This window comes from Rhopilema esculentum, chromosome 6 (assembly GCF_057945365.1).
Source record: "Rhopilema esculentum isolate cy_ngs chromosome 6, ASM5794536v1, whole genome shotgun sequence".
Classification (NCBI taxonomy): Eukaryota; Metazoa; Cnidaria; class Scyphozoa; order Rhizostomeae; family Rhizostomatidae; genus Rhopilema; species Rhopilema esculentum.
In genome coordinates, this window is record NC_142820.1 from 11,256,054 (window position 1) to 11,279,871 (window position 23,818).

Here is a 23,818-nt window from a genome sequence, read left to right on the forward strand (position 1 = left end):
TGTCATTTCAAAGTCAAAATGACGACCGAGGTACTTAAAAGAATTTCCATTCGAGACAGGTGGGATAGATTCGTTGTTTATGAAAAGCTTAGGTTGATACTGAAGAGAACGTGTGGAAAATTTCTTTATTCCAAAAGTGATGCATTTATCGACACGTATGATCATGTTAGCCCATTGGCACCAGCGAGTGAAACAATTCAGTAGAAGTTGGTTTTCTTTCTCATTGCTGGTGATAACGGCAGCATCGTCTGCGAATTGAAACCAATGGACTGGTTGAAACATACGGTCGTTCTGATCATGTGGGGAGAAACCTAACTGTTTGTATTTTTCAGCTTTTATGTACTGTATGAATGTGTTGAAGCATAGATTAAATAGTAGAGGACTGAGGCAGTCGCCTTGAAGAACACCGCGACGGACTGGAATAGCAGGAGTATTATAGTGGCTTGTGATGATAGAGGTTTTAAAATCGGTGTAAAGGCTAGAGATAAGAAGCTGTATGTTGTCAGGGATATGATGATAAGACAGTACAGTGGGTATCAAATTATGATGTACTTCTCCAAATGCATTTTTAAGATCGAGAAGAGTGACAACTAGTGAACGTTGCTTGATACGAGCTTTGTTTATGACCTGAGCCATCATGGCAGTATGCTCTAAGGTCCCTGAAATATTAGAGGTGAAGCCTTTTTGTATTTCGTGCTCAATGAGACCATTAACTTTAAGAAAATTAAATAGACTGTCACGCAGGCATGATGTGAAGATTTTCAAAGGCACTGGCTCAAGAGTGATTGGCCTGAAGTTTGCTGGATCGTCATTGCTACCCTTTTTGTGAATTAGGATAGTGCATGCCTTTTTCCACTCTAAAGGAACTTTTCCAGAGAGCCAGATATTATGAATGATATTTGTTATCAAAGAGCGTAAATATGGACATCGTTTAAAAACAATGATGGAAATTTTGTCACGGGGACATGGAGTGGCTGAAGATTTCATACGCCGAATTACTGATGTGATCTTTTCATAAGAAGGAGGCTCCAAAGGAAAAGGGTGGTCAGGCTCCCTAAGAGATGGAATCCATGAAGGAATAGAAAAGTTTTTGCATGGCAACAGAGAAGAAAACATTTTAAAGAAATACTGAGAGCATTGATCTTTGGAAAAGGATGGCAGCAGAGTCGAGCTTGTTTGGAGAACGCGTTTGACGTATCCCCAAAAACTCTTTGAAATGAAGTTATCGTGATTTGAGATGTTTTTAACTACGGTAGAAGCAGATGAGTTAAGTCGTTGTCGTAAAAGCCGTGAAACGTATTTAATTTCAATGATAGGTGCGCCGTTTCTTTTCAATAACTGTAGTTCTTTTTTCAATTTTTTGGTAGCATGGTCTTGATATTTTGCAGCAAGTTCTTCATTTACTTCTTCTACAAATCCGCAAGTATCTCTGAAATAATTATAAATTACTTGATTCATTGACTGTATGGATTGATCAATTGAGGACAGGTCCATGGGGTTGATTGTAAAAAAGTATTTGAAGTATTCGTTAGCGACAGTCCATTCTTCGTTTGACCTTGGAAGACAAACGCCAGGTTTCAGTTCAAAATATTCATTCAAAGAGATATCGGCCAGTACAATCTCATTGTCTAGGGTTTCCTCTGATACCTGTTCGAAAGTGTCGTCACTTTGGAAACCGCTAATGACTCGACATCTCCTTTGATGCATTTTCAATCCTTTCATCCCCTTGCATTCTTTACCACAGGAGCATTTGACAATTCTTTCGTTGATGACAGACGCGCTTTCATTTTCTATTTCAATAAATGGAATGTTAATTGATCCCGACGGGCCACTGTCATTGTTGTCCAACCGTCGCTTGCACCTCCATGTATGGCGGCCTAAGGCCTGAAATTCTTTACCGCAGAACGAACAAATTGCGAAAAACAGCAATATCCAAAGCACGAACGAACGAAACATATTCAAAAAAAGATACTTTGTTGACACAATAAAAAAATAAGTAGTATTTGAATCCGTTGATGTAAGTATCCAGGCAGTTAAATAGCTATAAAACGAGAGCCGTGCACGATGGCATCTGTGCGCCAAAGCTCAACGACCAATCAATAATAATAATAATAATAATAATAATAATAATAATAATAATAATAATAATTGAAGCTAAATCTCCATTTCGGAGCATTTTCGGAGGCAGTGTTGATTCGTTTATTGATGCACAAATCCAAGGTTCCTTTGTTATTTTTCAAGTCCCCTAGATATTTATATGACTCTACTTCTTTAATAACTTGGCCATTTAAAATTAAAGTTTCTTTTTGGAATTTTTTACTTTTGCTATATTGCATGATCATTTGTTCACTTTTATCCAAGTTGAAATTCAGAAGGTTTTTCTTTTGAAACTCTTCAGCAATAGTAATCATTTCCTGCATTTTCTTGTGAGATATGGAAGCAATTAATATATCATCCTGGTAAAGTAGTGGAGGTATCAAAATGTTCCCAAAGTTAATTCCTAGGTTTTCTCTTTTTACTATTTGCATACCTTTATCAATATGATTGGCACAGATGGGGGCTGCCAAGATAGTTCCTTGTTTTAAATTTTCTTTAATTCTAACCTGTCTTGTATGTAATTCCACTAGGTGTGTGGACTGGAATGTATCCTTCATTGTTTAATTCGTAGACATTTTTAAGAAAGTTTCCTTTCACCCCACTTCTATACATATCTATGATGCAAGACTTTAGCCACAGCTTATCAAAAGCCTTCTCTAGGTCCAGGTACACAAACTTCACTGAGCATTTTAGATATTTGTAATAATCGTTTATTGCTTGCCAAATAAACAAATGATCTAATGTTGACCTACCCTTTCTTCCTCCTGCGGCTGCCTCTGAAAACCCTTTCTCAATAACATTGATCTGTCTATTAAGCATTAATTTTTCGTAGATCTTTGTTTGTTTCGTAGATCAGATTAAGCATTCTTTGAAAGAAATCGATGTTCCCGTTGAAAAATAAAAGGTGTTTCCTTGTTCCCTTAGGCTAGTAAAAATGTTCCCATGCTCCCAGTGGAAAATTTAAGTTGTTCCTGTGTTTCTGTACCATTTTTGGTCATGTTCCCCTGTTCCCGAAAACCCCTGGGAGACCCTCATCACTATGACTAGTGGTATCTTATGTGCTCAACAACAAGATTTTGTATTTTGGAAATTTTTGGGTCCTATCAACACTTTTTAGCTAAAAATATTGGTTCTATACGATTTGTTTTCAATACTTTTAGGTTAATTTTTATAATTGCGGATGAACCTCCCCATATAGAAAAAGTCTGAGAGACTCCCCTGGCCTGGGTTTCTTACTTTGTTTGTGCTAAAGATTCCTTTCACTGAATATACAGCAAAACCTGTTTCTAGTGCAAACCAATTTTTTTTTTCAAAACCAATTCCCTTTTTTCACAACCAATTTATACTTTTTGAAATCAAATACTTCTTTTTATAAAACGAAACCTTTCTTTCTAAAGCCAAACCTGTTTTTCCGCAAGAGCTCTTTATTCATCTTTTCATATGGTCAGAATCTGTCTGTTGCTCAATATTGGTCTGTTTAGCACCTGATAGACCCAACCCAATCAGGTATCCCACATTGACAGCTTAGATAAGATAAAGCCATATAGGTTTACCATACACTTTCCGATACACGAAAGTATTAATTGCTTTAGCAAAAGAATCATTTGGTTGAAACTGGCTTACATGAAAATAATGATCCGCTTGTTATAGCAAGCAGGACTGTTGGAAGCAGTGGATTGGGGAGCTGGAGCCCCCAATAATTTCCAAACTGTATTATACCTCCTTTATAACAGTGTACTGAACGGAAAGCAATACAATGGGCTCCCCCAAAACATGAATTTTGTTTTGATGACACTGGTAGCAAGCTTCTTCCTCAATGCAATTTCCGACTGTGCTTGATATCCCGAAAAGATATGAAGCGATGTTGGTTCTAAAAATTGCTGGAGTTAATTGCTATTTTTATTTAAAACTGCTTGAGTTAAATGCTTTTTTTGTAATGATTTTTGATTAGATGCTGAAACATATGGGACACTTACACAAAACCAGTGTATTGTTGGATAATGGTAATTCTATCACTGCAACCAGCCAAAATGGAAACCCTTAACCTAGTATGTACAATTTAAAACAATTGAAAAAAATGCTTTGGGATTCTCTGTATTGGTGCCCATCTGCCAAACCTATTTGAGCATATACTTGCTGTTTATGTCTAGTGCATATGCCTCACTGTTAGATAAATGAGAATATTGAGAAAGGGGAAACTTGAAGCCCTAGCCAAGTCTTTTGCTTTTAGCCCTAGCCAAGTCAAAACTGGAAACCGAATGTTTTAGGTTAAAATTACTGTTACAGGGTCATTGCTTATATAGACAAATAAACAAATTAAGAAAAATACATTAGCAAGTAAAACCACATGTTTGGACAGACTTTGATGAATCAGAAAGAAAAGTGTAAATGAAAAAGGACTATGCGTTTAATATACAGTTTATATATTTTCAATGAAACAGAAAACTGATTTATGGTCCACTTAACTACTCTTCCAATATTTACAGATAAATTCTCATCACAAAATCTGAAATTTTTCAGATTAAAAACTCACACCAAATATGTTCAATGATGCATGTAAAAATTGTTTTAAAATCATTTTACAATACTCTTTAGCATTTTCCTTACTTTTGCTAGGCTGTATAGAACCGATTTACTAACTCCAGCTGTCAATATACCTTTTATACTCTGTGTAATACTAGAACTTCTAACAATTGATGCAACTGACTTTTTAACTAGCAATTCACATCGTTTGCTATCTTCAGTTAAGATTTTGCAATTACTATCAGACTCATCCAATGTCTTTATATTTGCAAACATTCTAAATTTTTCTTGCAAATTTGAAGGTAAGGATTTGAGCAGTCTCAATCTGCCTTGTGGACTTACATCCTGTATCCACAAAGAGTTGTTAAATTGAAGACTTTTTGAATCATTTAAAGTGGGTTTGTAAAGCGAACTAAATTCTTTCCTATTTGGCACTACAATATTGCTCACTTTGTATTTGTCTTCACCAAAGGTCATTCGGAAGTCTCCAGTGTATGACAAACTAGTTATAGCCATAAAGAGATCAATCTCATGAAACTTTTCAGGTAGCAAAAGCAGTGATGCATTTACTGCACTTGCAAGATTGCCATAATATTCTGACTTTAAAGGTTCTGTCAAGAATTCTTCTGATATCAGAACTGGTTTATGAAGTCTCCCACTCACATACAAGGTTTTCCAGTTTCTCAAATCATCTATCAAATTGTCTTGAGCTATTACACCATATTTGATAACCCTGTCTTCAAAATTAACCAACGTATTAAAGTAAACTGAGGCTCCATAGTCAGTCTGCATCTTTGCTAGAAATTTAGGCCCAAAATTTTTAATGAATGAATAATGTTCAGGGTGTCTTTCTAAATTCATTTTATGCCACAGAGCTGGGTTGTCGACAATAAATATAAGATCGATCATGTTATCTTTTGCAGGCTTGTTATTGTTCTGCTGAAAGACACCGCTTCCGTATGCAAACGCTGATGTGATTCCAACTGGGAACTGTCTTATTGCGTGTGAAAGAAAATCTTGCATTTTTGCTCCGAAAATTATTAATAACACAGTGATATAAGATTATTTACCAGCCAGCCTGTAACTTCTTTCTCCTGCATGTGCTGTTTTTCTTGTTGTTGTAGTTGTGCAGAAATTGTTGCTCTTGCTGCTTTAATGCACATGTTGTTGTTGCACAAGAAGTTCACATGCTCACAAAATGGCCGCCGGGAACAGTGAAGCCAGTAGAGTCTTTTCGCCGTATCGTGCCGCTGGATTTATTTCAAATCACGTTCCACTTGCATTGCAAGTCAGAGGTACAGAAAATTTCGTTACAACTGCTGTCGGGAAAACATTTCACATTTACAATGTAAGTTTCTAGGCAAATGCAATTCATCGTTTGTTGTTGTTCTCTCAAAATCTAAACCTCAACATGAGTTTAGACATGATTTGGCTCACATTGTAGACTACAAAGTACTATAATTTTTTTGTCTAGAATAATTAACTTCAACTGGCAAAAATCCGTCGCCCCTCCGCTTGGAAAGTCATCAAGAGTTCAAGACTACTTTGCGTTTTGGGAGGCCATTTTAGTTAGAGGAAGGAGAGGGGGAATTAAGTTTGGATATCTGGACCTGAAATACTATGACTATGTTTATTTGGTATCTTTATTTTAGTAATTTGACATTCTTGCCATTCAGTTGAAATTGTAGCTGGACCAAAGTATGGCATATGCACATTCCCACACAGAACGCGTTACCCATGCAGACCATACTTTCCAGTCTGGGTGCACACCGTATATCTTTGTCCAAATACTTCATCCCACCATTTAGGTATTTGGGTGCAGCAAACCAAAAGGGTGTAAAATGAGTGTGGTCCTTTTGACTGTGGGTAGCAAACCTATATCATGTTTCACTGCAGGCAGGCCAGGGTGGAATCCATTTGCGACTCACGCCGGACATATGCCAATAAACAATAGAAAGACAATGGGAAATCGTTAGTCTATGCCGAATATCTCCGGTGTAAGCTACATGGATTCCACACTGGCAGTCAGGAACATAAATACATTCCACTGCAGTCAGGAGCATATATTTTTTTGCCTGAATTTTCCCATTACACTCTTTTTTATAAGAACCAGTAAATTTAAGTTCAGGCTGACTGTTCTTAATTTTTTCGATAAAAAAAGGACAGCTGAAACATGTGATTCCCCTATTGAGTGGCATTTACTGGAAAACCCAGATGTGCAATAACTATGATAGTGACATTTTTCAGATTTTTGTTAGAGCTGCACCGTTGTTTCATCTAGCAGTTTTGAAATCTATCTACATAAACACGAAAAAGCAGGTATTGTCTAAACCAGCCATTCTTAAACTCCAGCCTGCTGGCCAACTCCGGCCTGCTGGCCAACTCCGGCCTGCCGGCCAACTCCGGCCTGCCGGCCAACTCCGGCCTGCTGGTCAACTCCGGCCTGCTGGCCAACTCCGGCCTGCTGGCCAACTCCGGCCTGCTGGCCAACTCCGGCCTGCTGGCCAACTCCGGCCTGCTGGCCAACTCCGGCCTGCTGGCCAACTCCGGCCTGCTGGCCAACTCCGGCCTGCTGGCCAACTCCGGCCTGCTGGCCAACTCCGGCCTGCTGGCCAACTCCGGCCTGCTGGCCAACTCCGGCCTGCTGGCCAACTCCGGCCTGCTGGCCAACTCCGGCCTGCTGGCCAACTCCGGCCTGCTGGCCAACTCCGGCCTGCTGGCCAACTCCGGCCTGCTGGCCAACTCCGGCCTGCTGGCCAACTCCGGCCTGCTGGCCAACTCCGGCCTGCTGGCCAACTCCGGCCTGCTGAGCGCTTTATCTCAAAAAAGTATTTTGACTTACACACTTTGAAAATTTTGAATTTGATTTAGTTTTGTTTTGGACTGCTCTGATATTTTCTTTTTCTCTGTAGTAAATGATAATGTGTGTCCTGTTGACCAGTGATTTATCCAAAAGGGAGTATGAAAATAGGAAATGCTTTATTTAATCATTTAAATGTTTCATAGCAAAATATTTTACTACTTTCATTGAATTCAATAGGTCGTTGATAAACTCACCATGACCTCACCCCTTCCTCCACTTTCTGATACCCCAGGCCCAAGGCCAGACTTCATCTTTAGTTCATGAAGTTCCTGTGTATTAGCCTATGTGTATGAGGTAGCGTGTATGGACTAGGGCAATGGCTAATGCTTCATTGCCAAACTGTGTTTTATTTATTTTTTCTCTCCATCTTATTTTGGTTTTATTCATTGTAAAAAAGTTGATTATTCGCTGTTATGCTAAGATAATTCTAAAACTTTGGAAGACCCTTTCTTTTCATGTCAACATTAAAATAGATAAAGCTATGGAACAGTTAGCTTTTCTCCCGTCAAATTCTATTTTAGATGCAGTTTCTGGTCATCCCTAGATTATTATAATTCAAACTTTTTCTTGCCCCCAACCATGGTGGCGGCCTTTTTTAATACAAACACAATCATTAAATTTTGGCCCCACTTTAAAATATGTTTCACTGTCCTTGGATTTGACTTAAAGTGCATTAAATCGACCTAAAAAATATCAACATCGAATATAATGAACAACAGATATAAACGTCTTAACCTAAAAATATCACAACTGTCTTCTGATTCAACCTGATAAAAGAAAATTTGCTGCAAACTTTTCTGTAATCATTTTTTTGGCTTTAGATACTTTGTTACAGTTTGAAGCTTTTAGTCCCCTTCCCCCCAGAAAGTTATCCCTGGCCTTGGGCATGTAAATCCGTCAGGTATTGCACATTGGGCCAATCCCACTAACATCAAGCCAGCATCATGTCCCTAAATGTTATCATCACCCTCCCTTTTTCTTTCCTCTCATCCACCATTCCAAAACTAATTTCATGAAAATAAGCACTCTACATAGATTTTGTGAATATAGAATCTAACAAGAAGTAATAGGCCTGCCTATCTTATCTCTAAATTAGCTTGGTCAGTATGAGTTCCAAACTTCATTTTGTGCAATTTTTTTGACACACGCTATGTAAAAGTTGAAAACTCGGTGGTCCCCAGAGAAAATCCACATGTTTTCCTGGCTGAAATATGGTAGCAGATGCCGTATAGGTATTGTGCTTCTACATTGACACTGTGAGCTTCAAGCTCAATGTGATCAATAAGCAATTATTCATTTTAAAACAGCACTGTTCTATACCCTAAAAACGTAATGGCAATTTTTATAATAAGCCAGGAATTATTTTTTACTTCTTTATACAATTTATTGATGCAGAATCCAAAAAGATGGAAGAACTCATAAGATTGATTTACCAAGAGGACTCCCATGTAAAGAAGTTCTACAAACAGCATCAATTTTATGAAATATTCACGCAATGTTTGAATTTCAGTTGGTTCTAGAAAAAATGTTCAAAAAAATTGAAACACTTGACAATTCTTTCATGATAAATTTTTTTAAAAGATTGTGCTCTTACGAGATCTCCTTAAGAACTGTCTGGTAATGTTTAGTCATCCATCAGTACAGCAGTACCTGTCCTTGTTTAATGAAATGTGAAATATTTCACTTTTAGTGCTTAAAGCTGAATCTGCTTTTCGTGGGTGAGTTTGATTCATCATTGTCTTATTTTCATTATAAAAGTAATCATAGGATATGCATTTAAATACAGCAAGATTGTGTATGTTCACCCATTGACCAGGAAGCCAGTCAATCTCCAATGAATTGCTGCCTATTTTGAATGATTGGAACTTTTTAAATACAATTTGGACCAATGCCTTCAAAGTATAAATAGCTTCCCTATTTCCAATGCTCTTATCGTTGATTGCATAATTGCAGCCATTCAATAAATGAATATTTTTTATTTTTTTAAACCTTTCCATCAAGCTGAAGATTTTCTGAGAAGGTTCATGCCAAATATCACTGTTATGCCAAGATGAACTAAATGAAATTTGTACTCGTCTGTTTTGTGTCCCTTTTTTCTGTTCGTTTGGAACTGTCCCTCTAAGTGCAATGCAAGTTTGTGCTTTACTGATTATCTTCTTATGTTAACTAAATTCGTAAATATGTGCAATTGCTGAGTAATAATTGTCACGACACTTTGCCTCCACAATCATCCAATATTGAACTTCAAAATGACCAAGGTGGGACACATTCAGTTCTGCAGATTTATCACACTAAATATGGTCAATTTTACTTATTTTTATTACCTATCTGTTAATTTGATTAATGTACTCTAACAAATATGTACTTCATGTGTCACATTCTGCAGGTGAAATTCAGGAAGATAACATTGATCTTATTGCAAATCATGGGGAGTACACTGTAACAGCAGCAAGTAAAACCATTAAGTTATGGAAAAGAGGAAAACTGGTATGCTTGAAAGAAATCTATATTATCACTGAATTTGATAAATTGACTAGTTTCACTCATTCATTTAACAGACCAGACAAAATACTTTTGTCAAATACTTCAATGGCTTTACTAATTTGGCTTTTCTAATTTGGTCCCCACAATGTTGATTCTCCACAATGTTGATGTCTACTGCTTTTCTAAAGCTCTTTATAAAGAGAAAACAATCGAAAATAGGCTAAAAAAGCAGTTCTGCATTTTTTACGACCAAAGTGCATTCTGAGAAGTAATATTTTGATAACTTTTCGTTGATATACTTTGAGCTGAGACGGATCTAGATATTTCTAGATATTTTTGTACCTTATCTTTTTTTATTTCCACTGTCTTTTTATTTTTACTGATAAACTTTCAATTTTACATATGAATGATTTTTAGTTCCATGTTTTTGAAGAAGTTAGTTAATTAAGTTTTCTTGCATTATTTTTGCACTCTTATTTATTTTTTTTCAAGATAAAGCAATTCGAGAAGCACAAATCAAATATCGTGTTTATGCTTCCTTTTGGAGAGCATATCGTATCAGCTGATGAAAGTAATTTGGTAAACATATGGAGTGTTCAAGACCTTGGTAAGTTTAGTAAAAGCAGCTAACACTTGAGCTTAAAATACTGTCAGAGTCAGATAATTTGAACTTTTGTAGGCTGCCATTTTCGAATTATCGAAAGGTCAAGTATTCAACTGGCCTAGCTAACAATAGTTCTAAAATGAATTGCAAAACTTTAACCGATGTTTTAAGAATTGAAGAGTTTTAAGAATTTTGGTGTTGACATGGTAAAAAGAAAACTTTGCTCGAATCAGGGGTTATCATGGACTTTATTATCTTTATAATCTTGTATAATCTCTCTTCGTTGTTTGATCGAGTATGACCACATATTTCTTCTTCTTGATGCGAAAATTTCTTTAAATCCTGCTCTCATTATACTGTAGGAATGCTTGTAGCATGTTGCTGTGCCATGCTTCTCACGATGCAATTCTATGAACTCTTTTTTTTAGATGTTTATCTAACACTACCATTCAGCAAAAATGACTTTGAACTGACGACAGCCCTGCACCCGAGTACCTACTTAAATAAGATTGTATTTGGGAGCAGGCAAGGACACATGCAGCTGTGGAATGTAAAAACAGGGTGAGAGATTGCTGATAATTAAATCCTTTGATAACATACAACTCTGATTAGCCAAGCAGTAGTTTCTGTGTACAAAACTAAAAGCCAGAGTAATATGCTGGTTTTTCACCACCCTCTGGTTGCAAGTGTTTTTTGAGTATTTATCAGATATTAGGTAGTAGGAGCTTTGATTCCAGAGAACTTAAAAACAAAGGTAGTGTACTCTCAGTTGTAGTCTAAGTTATTACTGCATCCTCCTAGTTACTTGCCTACTGTCAACCTTGCCACTTTTTTCCTAATCGGCATAAATGACCATATATAGTATCGTTCAGCCTTCTATTTATAGCAAATTCATTAATTCCACCTCCCCAGATTTGTTCCTTTTTTCATTTCATTTCATTTTATAATATTTAACCTGGTTAAAGGTTCATACATATATGTTTGTCAACCTGACCTGTTTAAAAGATTAAAATAAGCGCTAATAAATATGTTATAATACTAATAACAAAAGAAAATTTACCAACCTAACCTAATTTACAATATTTAATAAAACTAAGGCTATAAAAAGTGAACGTAAAGATGAAATAAAAGTTGAAATAAAAATAAAAGTGTTGTGAGTTATAGCGAGCGCTGAGATATTATTTGAAAAATGCTCTTGAGATATTCTATAAATTTCTTTCCCCAAATCTTGTTTCAACATGTTATAAACACGAATAAATCGTATGATGATAGCAATCCTATACTTTTCGAAATCTCAGAAAAGCTTTGACACTATCCTGCAACGTGATTTAAGAATCATTTTGCTAATAGTGTAACGAGATATTTAAGGTAGCATTTTCAGTACCCTGACTGGTAAAGATATATTTGTTTTGCAAATATTTTTTGTGTGAGAAATTTTAATACATTATCATTTTCTTAGCAAACTCGTGTATGAATTTAACGGTTGGTCAGAGCCAATAGTGGTTCTAGAACAGGTGTGTATATTTTGTTTCATTAGGAATATTTTCTTCTGTATGTAAGCTTCACGGCTGCTTTTAACACTCATTGAACTCAGTATGTGCTGCTTTTTATCGATGAATTGCAAGGAGTGTACTATACTGGCAGCAAGTTTTTTTTATAGGAAGAAGGTTTAAGACTAATGTATCCTGACAAAAATTTCCTTGGTTATATTTTGTTGGTTCTTAACTAGTTGAGTTATTCTTATGTATATTCGTTGTTATAAATAACCTAGGAATACTCGTATTGTTAAAGTAATTTACATTGTTGACTTAAGTATAAATATTTAGCATACAGGTACGAAGTCAGAAAATTAGGGAACTAAAATTGTGATTCCATCTCCTTTAGCCAGCAGTCTGTAATGGCAAGAGCCACAGGCTTTATTGAAATTAGTTGTTTGCTTTTGGATTCTATCGCGCACCAGCTTCATTAATATTTGTAGAGTCGAAGTTAAAAGCATGTTTTAGTGTTAAAGCATTGTACGATTTAGTTGACAGAATGCTTGCTTGCTGCCTTTTAACTGTTTTTATCTTGATACATCCTCTCGCTAATCATATTTTTATCGAGTTTCTTGTCTAAAAATGAAGTAGCACATTCTCCGTAAATTCAGTTTCAAGTATTTTCTTCCTGCTTATATCATTGTTGTTGGACTTCAGAGATCGGAGACGTGGTGTTTTTCACAATATCCTGTTTTTTATAGGAAGCAACTTTTTATCGAATGTCTGATTATGTACGAAGGATGTGTACATAAAGTAGTAGTTGATATACCTAAAAGTGTCAATGGGCTTGAACAAATAGCTACCATATTGTTTATCTAGGCCCCGGCAATCGACGTAGCAGCTGTTGGACTGGAAAGTGGGAAAATTGTTTTACACAACCTTAAATACGATGAAACTCTTATGTCGTTTATGCAAGAATTTGGCCCTGTTACATCCATTTCGTTTAGAACAGGTATGTGCACCGTTGGTTTATGTTTAATCATAATTTTCTACCTGAATTGAATTTTCTATTTTCTAGCAATGTCTTTGTGTCTTGTGTTCCTTTTAATGAGCTTTTTATTATAATTTCGCTGTCAAGGCAGTATGTTTTCATAATCCTTTTTAAAAAAATTATAAAACTCAATTCAGATATATTTTGCCAGACACATTTCAGTTTGAGGAACTTCTTCAACTGCATTCTTCCAGCTCTATAGTCTTATTTTTATTGTCTGAAAAATGTGAGCTTTGACTGGAAATATTTCCTTATAATTTGAAAGCACCTCGATTTGAAAATGAAGCAATCTCTCTTCGCGTAAGCTATCAAATGTTGCATAACAGCCTCGTCCTTGTTTCCTCGCACTCAGACAATTTATGTTACTCGCAATAATAATTTGTGATACTTAATGATTTAGATAACGTTCCACTTATGGCCACTGGTAGTACTTCCGGGCATGTAGCGTTATGGGATCTAGAGAAGCGTAAAGTTCACAGCTGTTTACGAGATTGTCACAGTGGAAGTGTCACAGGGATGAAGTTTCTTCAGAACCAACCATTGATGATAACCTCGGGACAGGACAATTCGCTCAAGGTATTAGTCTTTTTTCGTTACTATTTTGTAATAAGCTATTAGGTAAAAAAAGAAGTGGTGAAATTAAAAAATATTGTTTCTCCGATGCATGTGGAAATAGCATCAAATGAATTTGTACAGTAGTTCATCCATAGTTTAATTATCAAATTATGAAGCCAATCACAACTTCACATAACTAGTGAAACCAGCAAGATACATTCTTTAACATTTTAAAGATACATTCTTTAATTTGACAGATAATTGATTTTTAAGCTTTTGCTAGACAAACCATTCGCTGGTAGAACTTGTTAGGTCTTTGGGAACTTTCGTTGCGTTGCATTTCAACTCAAGATACTATGAGAACCTCTTCAGTTTCATCCTGCAAGTTTCCTTGTTTTAGCTGCCCTTTTTAGGATGATCTGAACTGCCTATAAGAAAATGGCGGCTTGGTTGACGTTGTTGTTTTTCTCTTTATAGCTGTGGATATTTGATAACTCCGATGGTTCAGGTCGGCTGCTTAAAAGTAGAACTGGACATTCGAAGCCTCCAACATCCGTCCGCTTTTATGGCTCCAGTGGGCACGTAATTCTAAGCGCTGGTAACTACTTTTGTATCTTCTTATGATTGGTTTTATTGACGTTTTGATCAAATTTTGATTCTTTTTTATCTTTCAAAAGAAACGATGTTGTGCATGCTTCATTTTTGCTAAAACTTTTAAGTCTTTTCGTTTTTATTGTAAGATGACTAGCATAGATCCTCAATTACTTATTCATTTTGCTTACAGACTTTAAGCAAAGTCGTGAAATGTCACGATGTATTAAATCTTCATTGTTAAAATTCGCCGTGCTTCATGACATGTGTGGCTTTTTAGATATATTCAATGAAGTATTATAGACATCAGTGCGTAGTTAATAGGCATCCTCTGTCGGAGTCGGCTGCTTTTTTCGCGATCACTTTAGTTTTATGTAATCTGGCCAGGCAACTGGTTGTTGACAAAACCTATTTTCAAAATCAGTACGATGTAAATTCACGTGATCAGTCTCAGGTCCATCAATAGTATTGTAGCTCGGAAAACTTGACTTTGCACATTTGGTTATACCCAGTCCTTTTATTGTGGCTCCGTGCCTTCAAGTTTTCTACTTTAGGATGACATATGCTACTTTCTTCTGATATAAACCAAAGACCATCTTCAAATACATAACTGTCAATTATAAGTTCCCAAAATGCAATAGGCCTGTCGTTCTACACAATTATTTCAATTGTTTTTATTAAACTTGCTATTGTTCCAATCTTCTTTGATGCGTGAGGCGTGCACAAAACTGATTAGAATTTCTAGGTTTACAAGTAAATAAATATACCAAATATTATATGATTCTGTTTATAAACGTTTTTCTGAGTTTATTAAGCAAATGTTTGTAGCTATTTTAAAACATAGTTAATATCTACGTAACTTATAGCCCTAGATCGCTCGCTGAGGTACATGTCTACGATTAGAGACGAACAGAGTTGTGAGTTTTCTCAAGGTAAGCAAATGATCTCTGCTGTTTTTTCATCAATGTCTCCATTTAATTACTTTTAATTGCAAAAATTATTCGGAACTGATACATAATTTGAATCAATTTCCATTTTTCTTTGAAACCACGTTGTATACTTTGCATGGAATTTCTGAAATTTTTCTAAAAATTGAGCACAAAATAATTTGTTATCTTTTTGCCTTTTTACTTGAAGCACAGGTTTTTGAAATAATAAGGCTATGAAATACGTATACAAAATCCCCTTTTAAATTATTCCAATAAAGCTCAAAACTAATTCACAATATTTATGAAATTTTAAAATTCAGAAAATTTGCCTAGTCCAAGATTCAATTTTGCACCTCCGTTTCTCCTTTTAAATGAACTATGATCTGTCTAGGTTCGTTAATAAAGAAATCAAAGAACCTAGGGTTGCGAGTGGAGGACCTAAAGCTTCCCCCGATCACCAATGTGGACTCAGGTTAGTCACCAAAGCTACTAGATGTTGTCTTCTTAAAGGTGATAAATATTATTTATTAATTCTCTGTCCCACCTCATAATTTTCTGCTTCTTCTTCTACAATATTTTTGAAAGGATTTTACTGACTGCTAACTATAGTTAGAAATGTAGATCAGTACTTGATAAGTGATAATTTTGAAGACTTCTTAGTAGTTTCAAGCTAATAACTTTTTGGATATTTTATTAGTTTTTTACAAGAAAATTTCTTGTCCTGTTTTTTCTGTTGATATGTTTATTTGTAGTATTTTATTGATGGTATATTCAATTTATCAAGTTATGATTTTCTGTAACCTCAAAAACATATATTTCTCTACAACATAGAATACCTTAGCACCTTTTCCATTGTTAGTATGGTTTGGTTGGATATCTGATAAGTAGTGTTTTTATTTCATAAGGTTGAAAGAAAAATGTCAATGCACAACATCCCTTTAGCCGCACTTGAATGTTTTATGAATTTATTGTTAAGTATTTATTGTTGTAAGCCTTTTCATCTGTTAGTACGACTTGGATGTTGTAGATCCTACACGTTCAAGTGACTGGGACAACGTTGTAACATGCCATTCTGGATCATTTGTCGTGCGCACATGGAGACTCCAGAACAGATGCATTGGTAAAAATTCTTTGGGTAAAGAATTGAAAAAGTTACATGGCAGTATAGCCGTGGTATGCATCCTATGCTCTTCTATGCTAAGTTCTTGTTGATGGAATTATTTACTTATAATTCATTACAATACGAAATGCTTTATGATAACGTAAATTTACTTGCCAGAAATGAATCGAGATCTCTTATGATGGAAAATTAATTTGTAATTATGAAATGCTAAATATATGCTTTTAATTTATAAATGGTCCAGATCTCAGTTATGTAGTTACATTTTAAGAAATTGAAATCTAAAGTCTGAAATGTTTAACTGTAACTAATTTTTTATGATTAGTTTGTCTTTTAATTTTTTAAATCCCACCTTATCCCATATTCCTCAATAATTCTCTTTGAAGAACTTTAAGATACAACTTCTCTGTCCTTTTCCGAAATATGCCCCTGGTGGTGTTGGCCGAGTCCACATTGCATTTCACTTTACTGAGTGTCAATTCATTGTGGCTCCTCTAGTTCTCGAACTGCATTTAAGTATTGCGGTATGATGAATAGGTTTTTTGATAGGAGAATAAAGTTAAAAATTTTCCAAGGTTTGTATAAAAAAACAAACTATGTTCATTTCGAAAGGTTGCAAGGATATCAAGCTGTGGAAATTTCGTCATTGTTGGCTACTCGACTGGTTTTATCGAGAAGTTCAACCTGCAGTCTGGAATTCATCGAGGGTCGTTCATTGAAGCAAATAACAAAGGTTAGAAATCATTTTGAAAATTTCATCAATTTCATTGCCTCCAAATGAGTTACTTTCCCAATTTCTGCATATTGAATCTGGGGTTTTCTCTGTATTCCTGCCTCCCATTTTAGACAACAATTACTGAAAACGAATAATCACTCTAAGGAATTACTACCGCACATCCACTGTAAGCGGTGTAAACTATTTTCAAGTTGAAAATTTGCCACAAAGTCATGCAGTGAATAGGCCGTTCGTTGGATTCCCAAAATCTTGCATTCGGTGACATGATATTTCACATACAGAGCTTAATCAGAGGGTCAGTTCTGATATTACAAGCTGTATGCCAATTAGAAACTGCTTACCAACTTCAAAATTTTGATTCAATTCTTTTTTAGCGCACATTAAATCAGTTAAAGGTGTAGTTACAGATTCTGCAAATCTTCTTGTTGTTAGTGGGTCGTCTGATAAAACAATCAAGGTTTGTTCTAATTGAAATTATTTTTTATTCAAATGAATAAGATAACTTTTCATATCGTTCGATCTAAGAATGGTAAAAGTCTGATTAATAGAAAAACTGCCTCCATCAAATTATGCCCAAATTATTTCATGAATAATTTCGTGAAAAAATTCTGGGTCATGACATGAAGAAAGACTGCAGTAGCATTTGAGCTATACTGTCATGTTTTCCTCTCTCTGGGGTTTTTCCCAGGGCTTAGGACATTCCTCCTTATCTATAATAAGAGGTTAATTAATCTTTTGACGTAATTATAAATCTTGTTTACCATTTTTCCTGCATTTTAAGATATTCAAAGTTAATTATTTCGACGTATTTGATAACTAATTCGTATGACTTTTTGCGGCATCAAATTACTGTTTAAACTTTTTTCTTAAAGTTTATTTTACCCCTAAGATTTACATAACAAAACAATAACAGCCAAAATTTTATAGTTTAACAGATTTTTGTTATTATGTAGATGCATTTTGTTCTTTGTAACACAACATGTTATCTTTCTACATCTGAAAATTTTAGTCTGTCTTTGTCATAAGGTATTTAAGAGCTGTTTAATGTTAATCGTTTTTGTTTGGTACAATCTTTTTCTTGGCGAGGGATAGAAAATAAATGAAGGAGACTTCTTAACATCGTGTAATTAGAAATGAAGTGTACTCATACGAAAGTGCGTTTTTGCCTTGTTATTGATTTAGAAACCTTTTGTAGAGGGAAATATTTCAATCAAAGAAAGTCTGTCTCTGTAATTACTGAAGATAGTTATGACTTTGTAAAGGAATTTTTCTTACTTTTAGTATTGGGATTTTAAATCTCATAAATTCATATCAAGTCAAGAGCTGGAATTCCCAATTCGGCAACTTGTTCTTCATCGTGACAGGTATGGCATTAGACACTATACGGCAAACATCAAAAACAAACATTTGACAATCGCATGTTAATAAATTGACTCTAATCATAAAAATTCTTGGATTGAACATTTAGTACATTAAACCCTTTTTTGAACAATTGGCCAACCATTCTGCTTTAAAACTGCAACCTTGTCAACAGCGTTCCGAAGTGTGATGTACAAAAGAAACAAATTTTAGAACTTTTTTAATTTTGAATACTGGGTTACGAATACTGGGAATTCTGAAAGGACTGAGTTACGGCAAGTCAAAGAACAAAGTTTTCCTAATGAATGTTCTTGGTTAATGACTTTAATAGTGATGTGTTGGGGAAAATCCGGTGCTCTAGTGGCTATTCATCAGTCAGTTTGAAACATATTTAGTTGGTTCTGCACACTTTCAAGTTTTTTATTTGCTCTTTCAGATTATTTGATCTAAATTGACAAATTCTTTAAATATTTTAATGACATAATTAATTGGAACTCCATTCGCTGTTTAATTTTGACAATTTTTGTTATTAGCGTAAAAATTTGGCCAGACATTATCTTCCAACGAAAGCTTGATCTGTAAAATAACTCTTCAATGAATTGCCGAAAGATTTGTTTTTGAAAAGCAATTTTTCGTTGAAATTATAGTTTTAATGCGCCTCCCGTGCTCTGGAATCTTTTCTTTGGCACACTAGGATTGCTGAAAGATTTTTCAAATTTCACCTATGCCTCCCTTGATGTTAGCTTGTAAAATGTTTTTTCGTTACATAGAACTATCCATTTTGAATTTCATTTATCATATTGAATGCATCTCCTCTTCAATATTGGTTGCAAATCTTTACGTTATTTCTTTATTTTTACCAGCTCATTAATGGCAGTTGCTTTGGACGATTTCACTGTAAAGATTATTGATATAGATACAAAGAGAATGGTCCGAAATTTTGTAGGCCATCAGCATTCAATAACAGATATAGTGAGTTGATATTATCATATATGTAACAAAGCATAAAACTCTTGCTGTTTTGTAGCAGAGAAGCTGAAGGAATATTTGGAATTAATTGGTTAAATATGTAAAAGGACTTTCATTTACCATTGGCTCTCGAAGAAATTTGCTGACAGAATGCAGACTTAATTTTTTTGATGTAAACAATTTATTTATTATGCAAGTCCCTGCTAAATGAACTGTAATATCTCCTCAATCAAATTTTTTTATTCCTGAGCAATATTTCAAAATAGGTTAGGAACTCATCAATTGATTTGATTCGGTATTTTATTTGTTATTTTTATCGTGTCTCTGCACATATATTTTAGAAAGTTAGTTGTGTATTTACACATATGCTCAAGACCTTTGATTCACTCATTTAGATATTTAGCCAATTGGATGCCTTTGGTTATCATAATGAATCAGGATATGACAATGCTTAGATTCTTTCAGGCTTTCAGTCCTGATGCAAGATGGCTCATCACTGCAGCAATGGATACCTCCATCCGCTTATGGGATTTGCCCTCTGCAAGGTATATTTTGGTACTCATCTCTGCTCATCTCAAACTTTTTTGTCACCCAAGGCAAATCATGCCTGCTTTGATTTGGAGAGGGGTTGTTTCAAAAGAAAATTTTTGGGATAGTGAATCTAAAGGAGTTTTGGTATAGCTACCACTCTCTGCAGCCTCCATGCGCTGCGCTTTAGTATTTCCTAATTGTCTTTTTCAAACTGCGATAGATAGTTGTGTTTTTATTTCCTTCCTTAATGTCAACAATAGCTGCTCGACTCAATAGTATGTAATTGTTTACAAAGTAAGTTCAAAGCATATATATTTGAAAAAAATATGTCAAAATGACAAGTATAATTCTTTCTGTGATTTGATTGAGAACAGTCTCGCCTAAGCTTCTCTTTACGTCATAAAATGCCATACCTTCTACCTTTTCATTGTAACGTAAAACATCTGTTAATAATTATGGGTCATTAATAAATTTATAGGAACACTGCGATAAATTTATGGGAGCTTAAGTATTGGAGAAGAGGAGAATGGATTTTACTGAGTAAATGGAAGTAGTGTCACTTTGCCAAAACAGCTTTAAAGTTAAATAAAACATTTCCTATTCATTGAGCTGGTTGGTTTGGTCTTTCCTCGGCCTTGATATGCATCACTAAGTTAAAGACCCATTTTTGCTTGATAAACATAGCTAGTAAGCCTAAATATTGTTACATCAAGTCTAAATTGTTTTTGCATGACTCACTCTTATTATCACTGAATATCTAAAAAGATTTACAAAGTTTTGGGAATAGAAGAATTCGCCTCTTTGGCAAACATTTTAATGAAACTCATGTTGAAGCCTTTTTTAATTTTGAAATTGCCAAAAATTGTACGGCGATTTAACTCTGCACAATGTGTCTACGAGAATTGGAGAGTTCGAGGCTACTGGTATAAGAATTTTATTGTCATAAAGATTCATTAACGGGTATATTTATCTTCTTATTTCCAGTAGGCAGATTCGTTCAATTTCCAAGATTTATCCCCAAAATCCTCACAGCTAGGGGACATTGTTTAACAAAAAATTTAAATGTAAAAGTAGGTCAAATATGCTCCATATAGTAAGTAAAATTGTAGTAAAGGTTTCTATTTCCACCTGCCAGCCATTTTGCAAATTTTTCGTAAATAATGAAATTGGATAAATTGCGAGTGGGTCTTATAAAGTTGTTAATGAATGCCTTTTGTTTGTAAGAAAATGAAGTACTGATACAAGCTCTAAAGATTTTGTATTAATACCTATAATTAATTTCTCTTTCTCTATTGATTACATATTGGTTGATTGCATGTATTTTTAACCAATTTATTCATTTTTCGACAGACTTCTCGACTGTTTCCTTGTTGATTCACCTGTAACAAGTTTTTCATTTTCACCAACCGGAGACTTCCTTGCTACTTGCCATTTGGATGACATTGGTGTATATCTCTGGTAAGGGTTATGCTGTTTCCAGTTAAAGCCTACGCGAGGTTGATTTATAATTTTTTGAGATCTTTAATTGCCGATGTAATAGTGCGAAAGGCAAATTTCGTGGAGCAGATATATATGATTGAATATGTACGTTGCATGTGGTACTTCATCCAGAATAACGATAATACAGTTAGCAAATAAATTTTGTACCGGAATGAAAATATAATAGGTTGATTGTTTAATCTTTCAAAATTATATTAATTCAGATATATATATGAATTCAAAATTAATCTTACGTAAGGAGAGCCCGATGTAGTTCTTGTATCAATAGAGTTCTCAAGTGTGACGTCACAAAAACTATTTTTAGAATTTTCGAATTTTGACCACATGACATGAAAGAATACCATGAAATACCCCCATTTATGCAAAATCAGTTAAATTTGTCAAAAATCGGGTGAGCTATGGTCAATAGAAGATTTGAAATTTGCTAACGGATTACTGTTTTTTTGGCTCAGTTCATAAAGTTATGAACTGAGACCAAATTACAGCGGTTTGATGGGGCCAGCTGGTCATATCTCAACCAATTCGTAATACCTTTAACTGATTTTGCAGATTTAGAGGTATTGCATGATGCTCTTTCAGGTAATGGAAAAAAAATTCAAAAATTCTCGAAATAAATTTTTGTGACTTTATTAACATTAAATTGCAGCTGAGTAAAAAATCCTTCTTTGCTCACTTCCACAACAGTGTGTGAACCTGCGATTTTAATCGTCTGGGTATGTTTAGTAGCCTAAAGGTCTTAATAATGAATCTCTACAGGATTTTATTAATTTGTCTATAATCACTGCACCGTTTAACACGCAAGAAGATTCTAAAATGAAAACTTTTTTAAATGCAATGTAAGCTTTGCATTGATATCCCAGAGAGATTTTTGATTTAGTTATTTTGATAATAGAGAAACGAAAAATAGAATTGGAAGCCATCATAGACTAGAACATTTTTTGTAACTTTTTTAAATGCACTGTAAGCTTTGCATTGATATCCCAGAGAGCTTTTTGATTTAGGTATTTTAATAGTAGAGAAACGAAAAATAGAATTGGAAGCCGTCGTAGACTTGAACTGAAATTAAAAAGCATTTTCTAGTGATACCATTACGATAAAGTCAATCAGATTTGTCATCTTAACCGATGATCGTGCTTGTGGTCTCTTGAAATGAATGAAGGCAAGTTAAGCAACATGGAAAGATGATATGAGAATAACAAAACTTCCTAAGAATGTTACGATATTCAAAATCAAGTCAGGAGTGATCGATGCAGCCTTTTTATCAAGTGGCATTCGCTTCAAGCATTTGGAAATTTTTTGCAGTAATGCGCAAACTGATGTTCCCCGCATAGTTTTGTTCAAATTTTTGTCAATTCTGTTAGACTTCATGTAGATGCATATGGGTCTGACTAATTTTTTATTCGCAATTTACTCGTGGTCTTTCAAATACTTATTAAACGGTGCTATTTGAATCAAGCAGGCTACTCAAAAATAGGCAATATAATAATAATAATGTATTTTTCATCCATATCACATGGCATGCCTTTTCAGATATCCTCTGCTGGCTCTTTGACTTTGTCGGTTTGTCTCGCCTTATTTCTTTGTCATACTTTGTCTTATTTTTTCCAGGCACAGCCATATGCTGTCAGTGGGTGTTGCATTATTCAAATGTTATAATTCATAAGCTATTTTTGACTGATGCTCTCTCTCGATTTCAGGTCAAATAAATCCCTTTATAAAGACTTGTACTTATCACCTTTGCCAAAGGATTTTGTCCCACGGCGGGCAAATCTACCCACTACTATTATCACTGATGATGAAAGCGGTACGTGCCCTAATGAGCTTTAATGTATATTCCAGTTACGTGGTTTCACTTATATTGTCTGAATACATCTAAGAGAAGATAATTCAATTGTCTAAAGCTTTTGGCTGCGACAAACTGTTATGTTTTCATAAAAAGTAGGAATGCCAGCAGTGTAATATGAAAATATTCACTTGGTATTTTGCGTGGGCTTTGTCGACACTCTTAACTGATTTTGATTAATGTTTAGAAAGCCTTTCACCGACAGGCTTTAGCAAGATCTTTATTAAACATGAAAAAAAGAATTTAGACAATATTCTTCTGGGCAACTTTTTATGAAACCAGCCATTGACTTCTGTTAAGTTATGACTAACTGATTTGCATTGGTATTCAGGATAAAGGGAACAATTATTTTCTAGCTATTGGTGGGTTGTATTAAAAATTTTTTAATAATAGGAAGCAGAATAGACGTTATAAAAAATTACATTTTTATAATTTCAGAATTCTTACCCCTATCACATCACAAAAGCATCACAAAATACCTCTTGATATACGAAATCATTTGAAACTGTTGCAAATCGACTGAGATATCGCCAGTGAAAGACGTTTTTTCTAACGAATTGCTGTTGTTTTTTCCTGTTTCAATAAAGT

General features: G+C 34.8%; 2 protein-coding genes across 2 annotated transcripts in view; one reads left to right on the forward strand and one right to left on the reverse strand.

Annotated features, from left to right (window-relative positions):
• Positions 1-2,239: 2,239 nt before the first annotated feature.
• On the reverse strand, positions 2,240-5,754 carry LOC135686890 (phosphatidate cytidylyltransferase, mitochondrial). Its single transcript, XM_065203270.2, has one exon. It carries the CDS (start codon positions 5,641-5,643, stop codon positions 4,672-4,674), a length of 972 nt encoding a protein of 323 aa, XP_065059342.2. The 5' UTR covers positions 5,644-5,754; the 3' UTR covers positions 2,240-4,671.
• Positions 5,755-5,780: 26 nt separating this feature from the next.
• The window catches only part of LOC135686885 (WD repeat-containing protein 36), a 28,613-nt gene continuing 10,575 nt past the window's right edge, over positions 5,781-23,818 (forward strand). Inside the window, exons 1-19 of the mRNA XM_065203261.2 lie at positions 5,781-5,968; positions 9,174-9,201; positions 9,870-9,970; positions 10,460-10,574; positions 11,000-11,132; positions 12,031-12,085; positions 12,926-13,058; positions 13,498-13,673; positions 14,130-14,250; positions 15,110-15,175; positions 15,564-15,644; positions 16,200-16,345; positions 16,905-17,025; positions 17,403-17,485; positions 18,310-18,392; positions 19,251-19,359; positions 19,822-19,901; positions 21,238-21,345; positions 23,085-23,191. Coding sequence (XP_065059333.2) covers positions 5,819-5,968; positions 9,174-9,201; positions 9,870-9,970; positions 10,460-10,574; positions 11,000-11,132; positions 12,031-12,085; positions 12,926-13,058; positions 13,498-13,673; positions 14,130-14,250; positions 15,110-15,175; positions 15,564-15,644; positions 16,200-16,345; positions 16,905-17,025; positions 17,403-17,485; positions 18,310-18,392; positions 19,251-19,359; positions 19,822-19,901; positions 21,238-21,345; positions 23,085-23,191 — 1,996 coding nt within the window. The 5' untranslated portion in view covers positions 5,781-5,818. The remainder of the gene's footprint in view (positions 5,969-9,173; positions 9,202-9,869; positions 9,971-10,459; positions 10,575-10,999; positions 11,133-12,030; positions 12,086-12,925; positions 13,059-13,497; positions 13,674-14,129; positions 14,251-15,109; positions 15,176-15,563; positions 15,645-16,199; positions 16,346-16,904; positions 17,026-17,402; positions 17,486-18,309; positions 18,393-19,250; positions 19,360-19,821; positions 19,902-21,237; positions 21,346-23,084; positions 23,192-23,818) is intronic.